The following is an 11,751-nucleotide window of genomic DNA, read 5'->3' as shown; positions in this document are numbered from 1 at the left end:
TTTGCCAAATAGACAAGTTTATTGTTTAAAAAAAATCGATGTTACATTTGACATAAAAAAAAAAAAAAAAAAAAAAAAAACAGGTAAGAAAGTTTTTAAAGGCACTTGTTCTGAACATATTTCATTCTCTTAGGCAGTATGAGTCTCCAGAAGATCAGGGGAGTTTCCCAGAAGGGAAGAGACCCACATTCTTGCTGGGCAGTGGTGGCACACACCTTTAATCTCAGCATTCAGGAGGCAGAGGCAGGTGGAGTTCAAGACCAACCTGGTCTACAGAGTGAGATCCAGGAGGCCAGGGCTACACAGAGAAACCCTGTCTCAAACAACAAAACAAAACACATCCTTGGTCCTGGGCAATCCCAACTATGCCACTGCCTGCTGCCATTCCTACCTGATCCCCAAATCCCAGCTGTGAGGCAGACTCCTGCAAGGGGGAGCTGGGCTGCCAGCTGGTGGGCACTGCAGATGTCTTCATCCTGAAGAAGTGATGTCACCGATGCATTAGTTCCTTGCTGGTTTCAGAATATGCGAACACTGTTGCAGGAGACGGAAGGAGGTCTCAGCCAGTGTGCTTTCGAAGGGCACACTTTGTCCCTTGCCCCTTCTTGGCCTGTTTTATCCCACTTCTGGGTCACCGTGCTCCTGCCAATGCATTCTGCCTCCGTTCTGGCCCACAAACAACACAGTCAAGCAACCTTGGGCTAAAATGAGCCATGAACAGAAGTAAATCCTTCCTCCTTTGTTTTCTCTGGTGTTTATCACAGAGACGAAGAAGTCTCTGGAGAATCAGGCTCCTTACTCGGGCATCGGTGGCCAGAAGTAGCCCTGGCTACTCCTGGAGTCCACTTACCCTAGCTCTCCCGAGTGGACAGACCCAGGAAGAGCCAACTATTGGGACTCCCAGAGACAAGAGGGAAAAAAACATGGGTATTTCACAGTTTTACCTTTCACATTCACAATGCTTAAAAACAAAACCAACCAGGGTCTCAACCGTCCTAGGCTGGCTCGACACTGCTGTGCAGCCAAGGATAGCCTTAATTTTCTGATGCCCCCTGCCTCCATTTCCAAGCGCTGGGATTACAGGTGTGCTCCACCGTACCCAGTCTATGTGGCCCTGGAATGGAGCCCAGGGCTTTGTGCATGTTAGGCACACGCTCTGAGTTACATTCCCATAAAGCATCATAACCAGACTATCTGGGCCTCTCTGGGGCCCAAGCAAAGATCACTCTGTCACACACAATGTCTATGCACACCCACACTCTGACATGCACACACTCTAACATGTGGTTGTCTACGTACACCCACACTCTGATCTACTCAGTGTCTATGCACACCCACACTCTCAGTGCAAACTCCCAGCTGTTCATATGGGCTCAACAGTGTCTGGCAAATGTAGGAATTTGCCACTCAACAAAAAAAAGACAAGAAACATACACAGACTTCCTTTAAAACACCTGCCGTTGAAGCAACACAGGGCTTTAACAAAGCTCAGACCTGGAGGTCAAAGAACAAACACAGTGTCATTAACCTGAGATCCTTTTTATGCTCACACACAGACATGCACATCCCCTGAGACCTGCAAATAAGCTCCCAGTGTTGACTGACTGGGAAGAAACCTTCCAAGCCATCCCCATCCCCGTGGCTTCTAGACCCAGCAAGGCATCCTCAGAGCCCTTGCCAGAAAACCGCGTGCTGGTGGCAGTGGTGGACTGACACCTTGCTCAGCTAGGAGCTGAAAGATCATCGGGCGCCTCTCACCCACCTCTAGCTGTGAGGAGCCTGCAGTGGGTGTGAGGAGCTCGCCGACGGCAGGGTTTGGTGTTCCTGGAAGACATCTGCCTCGTGCATCTTCCAGGAATACATTACGGTTTGGTTCCTGCTCTCCTTCTCAGGGGCCACATCCTTGCAAGGAATCACTACCCAGAGGCCAGTTCTGCTCCAGCGTAGAAAGGGCAGGAGGCAGAAAAGCCTCTCCCACCCCCAGGGGATGCAGCATGAGAAGCAAAGGACAAGCATGCAACCAATTGAATCTTCTGCACCGGCAGACTGTGCTGCCAAGCTCGGGCCAGCTTCGGATGGGCTCAGGGTTAAGCCTAGGCAGAGCCCAGTCAGCAGCGAACCGATCTCATCTTCTGCTGGGCATCCCCAATGACTGCAATTAAAATGGGCCCAGACACAACACGAGGCACCCCGATTAACTATTTCAGGCTGGGTTCTGACTAACTTCCAAGCGCAATCTTTCCCCCCATGGATAAGGGCTACCAAACCAAGCCACGAGCACATCTTTAAGTGCCAAGGTTCCTGGGCCACAGCACAACCTTGAGGCCCGAGACACTGGTGCAGAGCTGCTGCCGGAGAGCTGGGTTCAGGAAGAAGAGAGTGGAAAGCAGCAGCCCCATCCGGGTTCCTCTGGAGAGTCATTCTCAGAGCAGGCAGGTGGTAACCACTTCGGCCAACCAACTCGGCCCTCCTTTCCTACCACCTGTGACTGGTTCCCTCATGCTGGAATGCTGCCTGGTGCTGTTTCTACCAGTGGAAAAAGGCCTGTAGGAGCCACAGCTGCTGAAGATAAAAATACAGCTGGGCTCCCCAGCAGAGCCCCTCTGTAGGGCCACACACTTTGTAGGAGAGCAAAAGACAAAAAAAAAAAGTTTCTGAAAACTAAATTCCAAGAAGCAGTCCCACTAAGATTTTCTGAAGTTTCTTCATTCCCTTTTCCACCGCACAGCCCTGGCTCTCGGTCAGAATTGAGGAAAGAGGGAAACTAAGCAACAAGAGACCTGGGAAGAGCAAGCCTCTCCCTGAGGGAAAAGGTCTCAGAAACCAGTCCAAGCGGCAGGAAGCTCCGAGTCCACTGATAATTTTGGGACCAAAAGTGAGAAAAGAGTAGTGACTATAGAACAATAATAAGCAGTAATTTGGGGCTAGGGAGATGCCTCAGCAGTTAAGAGCACTGGCTGCTCTTCCAGAGAACCTGGGTTCAATTCCCAGCACCCACAAGGTGGCTCACAACTGTGACTCAGTTCCAGAAGATCTGATACCCTCAACAGACACACGTGCAGGCAAAACGTGCACATAAATTAAAAAATCATAAACGCAAGAAGGTAACAAGATGGGAACATTTAAGGTGCAATTAGCAGGAACATTTGCCAAGGACTGGAGATCAAAACCTAGCCTGCGGCCTCCAGAAGCCCTCACAAGCCTGGAGATGCTGAGCAGCATGCCACCCCGAGGAGGACTCCTGCCTTTCACACACCTCTACGTCCTTCCCATGGTGGAACTGTGGGCCAGCCAGGGAACCTGCATCTGCCATGTGAGGCCCTCCTGGGTCCCCTGAAAAAGAACAGGCCCCACAGGCTGCTGGGAATAGGCTCTAGAATGTAACAGGCAGTTCCTGGCTGCCCCTGGACATCTTTCCAGCTTCATATCATCAGTTACTGAGGTCCCAGCATGCAGCATGCTGGGCTGTCAAACAGGACAAGGTGATCCTATGCATGGTGTTTAGCACGTGCCTGTCAGGACACAGGGACACGCAAGAGCCACCAAAGCCAGTGCAGGCTTCTGCTTCCAGTTTCATCACTCTTGTCCCTCTCTCCAAGGGAGAGTGAAGAGGATGCGGTTAGCGGGATCCCAGCCGGGGCGTGGGCCAGCCCAGGATGAAAGCCTGCGAGCCCAGAGCTGAGCACGGCTGCAGGGGCCTCACTTCCCTGGGCAGCCTGAAGTGGAAGTGGACTTCAGAGAGGAAAGGCTGTGTCCCAGATACAAAGTAGCCATACGTCCCCCTCTCCCCAGGGACCTGGCCATGAGCCCTTCTCCTCCCAACCTCAGACCTCCACTTCCTGACAGGCAGGAAGCTGGCAAAGGCTGGGTTCTTCACACTGTTATCAACTCAACGTATGTGGTTTGCAAGCAACATTTTTTTTTAAAATGAAAAATAAAAAACAGGGTATCCCAGGTCTTAAGGCTGAGAACTCCTTCCCTGAGACTCAAGACACATTTATACACGTATGTGACTGGCTGGTGTGGTAGAGCACACTGCTGGCCGTGGATGATGGTCCAGGAGGTCTGAGCAGCAGCAGCCTTGGTGGTCCTGAACATGAGCAACCCCGGGGGCAGAAGGAAAAAGGGCACACGTGTGCATGCAGAAAGACAATGTCTCCCGCCAACCTTTCCTTTGTCTTTTATTAGTGCCTGCTTCCGGAAAGGAAATCTTCAGTATTTCCCCACACTGGCCTCCCCTGTGCACACGCCCCACAGATAGAGGCGAGTCACTCTTCTGGGTAAGAACAGAACATTCTAAGCTCACACTGGGCACTCTTATTCACAACCCTGACACAAAGCCTGTTCACCCTCTCCCCTAAGGCATGCAAGGCCCCTTCATCTCCGATGTTGCAACTGCTGAGGGCTGAGTCCTTCAAGAACAGATGAGAAGGCACTGGGGCTAAGAAGCCAGAGAGGCAGACAGCATGAGACACAAAGTTTGGCACTAAGCCTGCCTCCAGTGTGGAATGTGAGTGGTGGCATGTGGGCTCCCCCACATGGCCAAAGCTGGAACTTCACCGGCAACTACCTGCCACCGACCTTGAGCAAAGCTGGCCAGGGAAGGACCCCAGGGCTTTCATCATGCCCAGTGTAGCTCTCTTGGAATAGAGGTGTTCTGTCAGTCGGGGTCGCTGGAGGCCAGAGTAAGCAGAATTTCAACAAGAGTGCTTTTCATGCAGAACTCCAGCTCAGGCTACCCTCTGTGCACACATCTCTACTGAAAGCAAGAATTCTTTCTCATGAACTGCCTGGGAGAAAGTACAATCAATGGAAAGCAGAGAAAGATTTTCTGATGCTCCTCACCAGATAAAAGGCCCTCTCTGGGAAAATTCTGAAAGCCATCGAGACTGTGTTACTGACAAAGAATGTGACCACGAGGCAGGGGCCATCCTAACCCTTCTGCACCCTTCCTTGTTCATATGACTTAACAGGAAGCCAAAACGAAAACCGTATGCCCTGAAAAGCTTGCTTTCTGCTGTTGGCTTTCTTTTAAAATAAAAATTTAAATTCTGAGGCCCTGGAGGAGGCTGAAGTTAGGAGCTGCCTATAGTGTTCCCAGTGGTACTCGGTTGGTGGCATGAGGTTGGAGACACTGGCAGAGGAAATCAGCCACGAGGCTTGAAGCTCCAAGAGGTAGTGTGAGGAGAGCGAGCTGCAGTCCGCCCTGGTGCTGGGAACTGGCCACAGAGGCCTAGAAAGAGGCTGTGAGCTGCAGTCACCCAGGAGCAGAGCCAGTGGCCCAGCGACACCAGAACAGTTCTCAGTGGGAAAAAAGGGAGCCCTGGTCTTTAGATTTGGGGGAATCTTTTTGACATGGCAGTGTCTGTGTCTGTATAGAGGGAGAGGCTAAGGGGTAACGGGGAATGCAGAGGACAGCAGATGTCCAACCCAGAGCAGGTACAGAGGGATGAAGGGATGCCAGAGCAGGCAGGCCGCCCAGTGCAGTCTCAGCACCGTTTCTGCTCTTCCTGCCTGGCACCGAGGGCACTACAATCCCCAGCAGTCTCTGCAGCCTTCTCTTTAACCAACTAACTCTTCACCCTCTTCCCACAGAAGCCAGTTCAAAGATCACCGAGCAGTCTTGCACACCACTTTGGTTCTTTAGCATGGAGCGTTCCTCCTGTCTTATTTTGTGTTGTAGACACTGGTGTGTGACTGTGAGGGGCCTTAGTTCCTCTCCTGTCTGGGCTTTGAGGCATTTTCAGAGCAGAGGTCTGAGTTCTGTTTCCATGCTTAGGCACTGTAATTACACAGAACCATGAAGCTGAGACAGAGTTTTGTCCTCCCTTCTCTGGACTCTGGCACAAGGCTCCAGACAGCTGGGGCACAACTGGGTAGGTGACAGAAAGCCTGAGGGTGACTAAGCTCAGGATGCTCCTGTCATCCCAGAAAGGCCTCATAATCCATGTACCAAACCAGCTGCCCAGAGAGAGGCAGCACCCCTGAGATGGGCCACTTCTTGGGCTCATGGCCCACACGGCTGACCAACATGGTGATCTCCCGTTTTGTCCTCCCCATGACCAGGACAGCTACTTTCTTGGCTCGGTTGATGAGGGGCAGGCTGAGGCTCATGCGCTGGTGTGGCCTCAAGGGGCTCTCCGTCAGCACCACCAGCTCGTCGCCATCCAGGCCAGTGGGTGACTGCGGGAACAGGGAAGCCGTGTGCCCATCGGTGCCCATGCCCAGCAGAACCAGGTCAAAGCTGCTGCTGGCCACCAGGGCGGAGATTTCGCTGGCGTAGGCCTGGGCGCCCTGGTCCTCCTCAGCGCAAAGGCGCTGGCGCAGGTGCACGGGCATGGGGTGAATGTTGTAGTAAGGCACCCTGACGTGCTGCAGCAGGTGAGCCTGGAGGCCCTGGAAGTTGGACTCTGGATCGGAGAGGGGGACACAGCGCTCATCAACCAGCCAGAGGTGTGTGTGGGCCCAGGGGAAGCTGTAATGCCCCGTGGCCAGCTGCTGGAAGAGGGCTATGGGGCTCGAGCCGCCTGACAGGGCCAGGTGGAACTTGCCAAAGCGTCGTACCGCCTGCACCGCAGTGGCCTCGATGTCACTGGCCAGCTGAGAGATCAGCTCCTCCGGCCAGGCAGTGATCAGCGGGCTCTGTCTGTACTGGGCCCTGAGGACCTGGAAGTCGCTGGGCTTTGGGGCTGACGCTAGCCCCGGTATCAGCACCTCCAGCTGCTGCTGGGAGAAGGACAACTGACCACCACTGAACTCGAAGTCCAGCAGGCAGCCGTTCTCTGCCCCGCCTGGGTAGACGCGTGGAACTTCGAGGGCCAGGCTGTCCAGTAGGGGGGTCCAGAAGACCCAGGAGGCCAGCAGGTTCTCTGTGGTGATGAAGGACTCCTTCCGGCAGTGGAAGATGTGAGACAGGAGGGTGGAGTAGGCGTCTTGCTCCCGCACGGGTCTATAGGCATAGTAATCAGACAGAGGACGACCAAAGAGGCGGAGCCCGGGCTGGTCCTGCACCTCCTTCCAGCTCTGAGAGGGCAGGGAAGGCTTGAACAGGTTCCTGCTGACCAGGATGGCGGGGTGGCCCAGCTCGCCATGTCCAATGTAGAAGACAATCTGCTGGGGCAGGCACCGGCTCTGCGCAGACACCCAGCGTCCCTCGCTCTGGGTGCAGTAGGCCTGATTCTTAAACAAGACCCGAACGTAGCCCACTCTCTCGTCCAAGGCCTTGCCGGACACCAAGATGAATGGCACACCCTCCCAGCGCGGGCTGCCAATGTGGACAAGGACACCTGAGGTGGGGCAAGAACAGGCGGTGACACCACAGCCTGAGAGCCGGCCGCGCAGTCTACCCTGCGCCAGGGCCCCTGCCAGGCCCCTGTCAGGCGCCTTCAGCTGCCTCTTCTTCTCAGGCAGGGGTGGAGACAGCCTGAGGGGCTAATTCTATAGCCAAACACGAACACCCTGAGGTCCTTCTGACAGACCCGATCTAACTAGGCTTGTGCCTGCCATGGAAGGCTCTCTGGTGAGGCAAAGGGGGTGGGAGGCATGTTGGGTCTTGGTGGGTAAGGGCAGTGTCCTGAGGACGGGCAGCTCTTTGTGTGAAGCCCCCAGGGTACCTAAACAAGGTCACGCCTGAGTGCAGGCTAGGTGGGTGGGGAGCAGGTGAAAGAGTCCGTGGAGAGAGGGTAATGTGTGCATATGTGTGCATGCCGCAGTCATAGAAGCCGGGCACTGACATTCTGCACACGGATTCAAGCCTGCCTTTTCACCTTGCCTCTGTGTCCTCGCCTGCGAAGACAGTAACTGCCGTTGCCCGCGGGTATGTGAGGGCTGAGATGAGGTACACATACTGCCTGGCACATCCAATGGGCTCCAGATGCAGGGGCTGTCTCATGGCCATGGTCTCTAACTGCCAAGAGCCAACCTCTCTCCCCAGAGGGTTCTGGAACTTTCCAGGTAGCACTAGCAGCTAAATGCTGGCCCATGTGGCGTCTGTCCACAGTAACTTTCCTTGGCTGTGGCTGGACAGAGGTCTGTACCCGGTTATGGAAGGCAGCGCCTATCTGAGCCCCACAGGCAAGCCCTCAGGAGCTTTTCTGGGACTGAACTGAGGGTGAAGCAGGTGACCTGTTGCTTTTTAATTTGATTTAATTTTTATTTGATGTACACTGGTGTTTTGACTGCATGTATGTCTGATTGAGGGTGTCAGAGCCCCTGGAACTGGAGTCAGACAGTTGTAAGCTGCCATTCGAGTGCTGGGAATTGAACTCGTGTCCTCCGGAAGAGCAGCCAATGCTCCTAACTGCTGAGCCATCTCTCCGGCCCCGGTGACCTGCAGCTTTCAACTGGCAGGAGGCCTAAGGGGTGGTGATCAGCATGCACTGGGTGCTCCCTGAAGACTCCCTGGAGTCTTAGCTACTGCACTTTAAAGGGCCCTGGATCCAAGAGCCGCCAGTGCCGCTCTGGGCCTACCTGCGAAGGTCGGCGTCAGGCTCTGGAAGCTGTCTGGCTTCTGCAGCTCCTGGCGCACCTGCCCGCTGTAGGCCTGGTACTGGCCCAGGACAGAGCTGCTCTTCTGCAGCCCCCGCAGAGCCCGGAAGACCTGCAGCTTCTGCTGCAGCACAGCGGCCGAGCTGCTGGCGTTGTGGGGCAGCTCCATGGCCACCAGCGTGAGGATCTCCGTCAGGTGGTTCTGCAGGGTGTCCCGGATGACGCCGTACTCCTCATAGAAACTGGCACGACCTGAGCGACAGGGCGGCTGTCAGAGGGTCCCTGTCCAGGCATCTTCATTCCTCCATCCAGAAAACCCATGACAACGTGTGCCACAGCACTCAGCATGAGACAGGAAAGGGACAGACGGGGCAACCTCCCTTCATCAAGAACTACTCTAAGGGAAGAGATTATCCCACAGGGTGTGTTCAGGACCTGCTCGGGAAGGTTCTCGTCTCAGGGCTAGGCAGAAACATCTGTGGTTTTGGGTCAGCCTCCTAGCCCTGCCCTCCCTCCCTGAGCACTGGCCAGCAGGAGCAGCAACCTGGTCAGGGCGAGGGAAGGGCAGGCCAGTCTGGAGAGGATCAGGCGCTGGCCCTGACAGCCACTTCCTAATGCTACTTAGCTGACTGGTTTGTATATCCTGCCGCTAAACAGAGCTAAAAACACCACCCATGACCCAGTGCAAGAGTACACTCAGCCAAGGTCCAATGAAACACAGGAAGGAGAGGAAGGTGGAAGGAGAAAAATGAAATAAAACTGGGAGTTGTGTCAGAAGCCGTGGAAGGCTCCTCTCAGACCAGAGGCATTTCAGATGAAGGGCCCTCAATTGCACAGCCCTGAGGGAGGAGAGACTGAGCCTGCTGGGACTGGGCAGAGAGAACCAAGGAGTGATGGAGACGAGGCTGACGGGGAGCCGAGGTCCTGTGGGACAAGCTAGAGGCACAGTGCTCTGGGCTTGAAGAAAGGCCACGGAGGCCACAGAGGGGCAGGCCCACGCCACACTAAGAGCAGGGCGCTGGATGGCTATGTGGTGAGGCTGTGGGGGCAGGAAGAGATGGCCAGAGCAGCGACCGAGGAGCTAGTCTTTTCAGCCTGGAGTTGACTAGATTTGGCAGCAGAAGAGGACAGTGTGAGCAAAAGGAGGGAGCAAGGGCAGATCCTCAAAGCGGGCCTATGCAACAGGACAGCCAGTGGAAACACTCAGAGGTGAGGGGACAGGCAGGGAACAAATGGCCAAAAGGAAACCATGCATTTGGCACATGTGTTGAAAACATCCAGGTGGAGCTGGCTGGCTGGTAAGTGGGCGTGTGAAGGTAAGGGGTCGTGCCTGGGACACCAAGCCCAAAGCTTGCCGCCTGTGACCTGCATTAACACTAGCACCTGACATATGTCATTCTTGTACCACGAAGGCCCCCATAGCCAGCACCTGCTTACCCCTGTTCTACACCGAGGCATGTGACCGGGGCCAGGACTGAGGCGTGTGAGCCCTCAGGACCCCTGACTTCAACACAGACACAAGCATCACAGCACAGGACTCAGATGTGTCCTGCCCTCGTCACAGGCTACAAACACCCTGTCCAGTCACCTCCTCAGTCACACAGCAAACCTGACAGCATGGCACAAAGAGCCATCACTTACCAAATGCTCTGCCATGGGTGCTGCCGTGCAGCTAATCCCTGTCTACTCTGAGCACCCAGGAGCTCTGGCCTTCTGCACTGCAGGCCTGCGTTCTCCTGCCCGCTTGATGCTGACCTTTTCATGTCTGCACCTGAGGCCTGTGGTGGGCACAGAACTGTTGTCTAGGGCACTGTCACTGCCATTCAGTAGACAGCAGAAGGAATGAATGCACACACATCCTGGCACAAGGAGACAGTGTTGCTCTGATCAAGCAGGAACTTATATGGGGCCAATGAGATGCATCAGTAGTTAACAGCACTTGCTGCTCTCACAGAGAATCAGAGTTCGGGTCCTGACACCTACATCAGTCAGCTCACAACTGCCTGTAACTCTAGCTCCAGGGGATCTGACACCCTCTTCTGGCAAAGGGAGGCAGACTGAAGAGGTGAGAAGGAGGCTGGCTGGGTGGGGCTGGGTGGAGCTGGGCGGCACACCCTTGCCTAGCACGCATGCGATCCTGGGCTCCAACCTCAGCACCACAAAAAATGGACAGGCAAACAGAAAGTTATGTATAGTGTGTGGCTCCTCACTGAAACCTATAGACACATACACATGACAACAGTAAAGAGAACCGAGCGCTAGCTAAGACGGAGGGATGGCTCAGTCAGCAATGCACTTGTCATGCACACAAGAGGGTCTGAGTTCAGACTGCCAACACCCGTGTAAGAAGCTGGGGGTGTGTATGCCCACCTGTGCCTGCAGCACCTAGGACGCAGAAGGAGCCCTAGTAATATCTGGCTGGCTACATGGAGACCCTAACTCAGGACAAATAACGTGGAGAATGATTGAGGAAGACACCTGACTCCCCATGAGAACACGCATGTACCTACATGCGCACGCCATGCACACAAATAACAAATAAATGAGTGCACTAAGGGTTTTCCAAAGAACGGGAAAGAGTTTGGTGCTGCAGTGGTAGAATGTTTATTTGTCATGCTTGAGGCTCTGGGCTCATTCCCAGGAAGGAAAAAAATGCGAATTTAAATTAAAAACTGTTTGTGTTTCTTATTACATAGTTATATTCACCTCGCATGTATTTTCTAAGCACTGTTTTACCTGGAATCTAGTTAATGTTGAATCTAAACAGATAAATGGGAGGCGGTTCCAGCTGAGGTTTGTGAGGCTGAGCGCATCTGCTCTGAGCAGACACCCTGAGTCTTTGGAACCGGCCCTGCTGGACAGGCACAGAGACTACTTGGACAGAATGAAATTTTAAAAGGCAGGTGGGGGAGCTAGAGAGATGGAGATCTTGCCATTCTTCTAGAAGAGCCAAGTTCAGTTCCGAGCACACTCAACTCCCTGTAACACCAAGCTCCAGAGGATCTGAAGCCCCCTGGACTCCACAGACATTGTACTCACATGTACAAACACACACACACACACACAACTAAAAATAAAAACAGAGCCAGGTATAGTGGTGCATGTCTTTAATCCCAGAATCTGGAAGGCAAAAGCTGGCAGATCCCTATAGGTTTGAGGCCAGCCTGGTCTACAGAGTGAGTTTCAGGACAGCCGAGGCTACATAGTAAGGTTCTGTCTTACTGAATCTGAGCAAGAGACGGCTCAGGATTTGTTGCTCTTGCA

At 54.0% G+C, this 11,751-nt stretch overlaps 1 protein-coding gene across 10 annotated transcripts in view; it reads right to left on the bottom strand.

The window, feature by feature from the left end:
• Window positions 1–1,440: 1,440 nt before the first annotated feature.
• The window catches only part of H6pd (hexose-6-phosphate dehydrogenase/glucose 1-dehydrogenase), a 28,449-nt gene continuing 18,138 nt past the window's right edge, over window positions 1,441–11,751 (bottom strand). For all 10 annotated transcript variants that reach the window (XM_060379026.1, XM_060379031.1, XM_060379032.1 and 7 more), the window contains 2 exons: window positions 8,470–8,739; window positions 1,441–7,286 (listed from right to left, as the gene is read on the bottom strand). In XM_060379026.1, the coding sequence (XP_060235009.1) occupies window positions 5,923–7,286; window positions 8,470–8,739 (1,634 nt within the window). In that variant the 3' untranslated portion in view covers window positions 1,441–5,922. The remainder of the gene's footprint in view (window positions 7,287–8,469; window positions 8,740–11,751) is intronic.

Source organism: Meriones unguiculatus, chromosome 3 (genome assembly GCF_030254825.1).
Source record: "Meriones unguiculatus strain TT.TT164.6M chromosome 3, Bangor_MerUng_6.1, whole genome shotgun sequence".
NCBI lineage: Eukaryota > Metazoa > Chordata > Mammalia > Rodentia > Muridae > Meriones > Meriones unguiculatus.
This window is presented reverse-complemented; position numbering and strand designations above follow the sequence as displayed.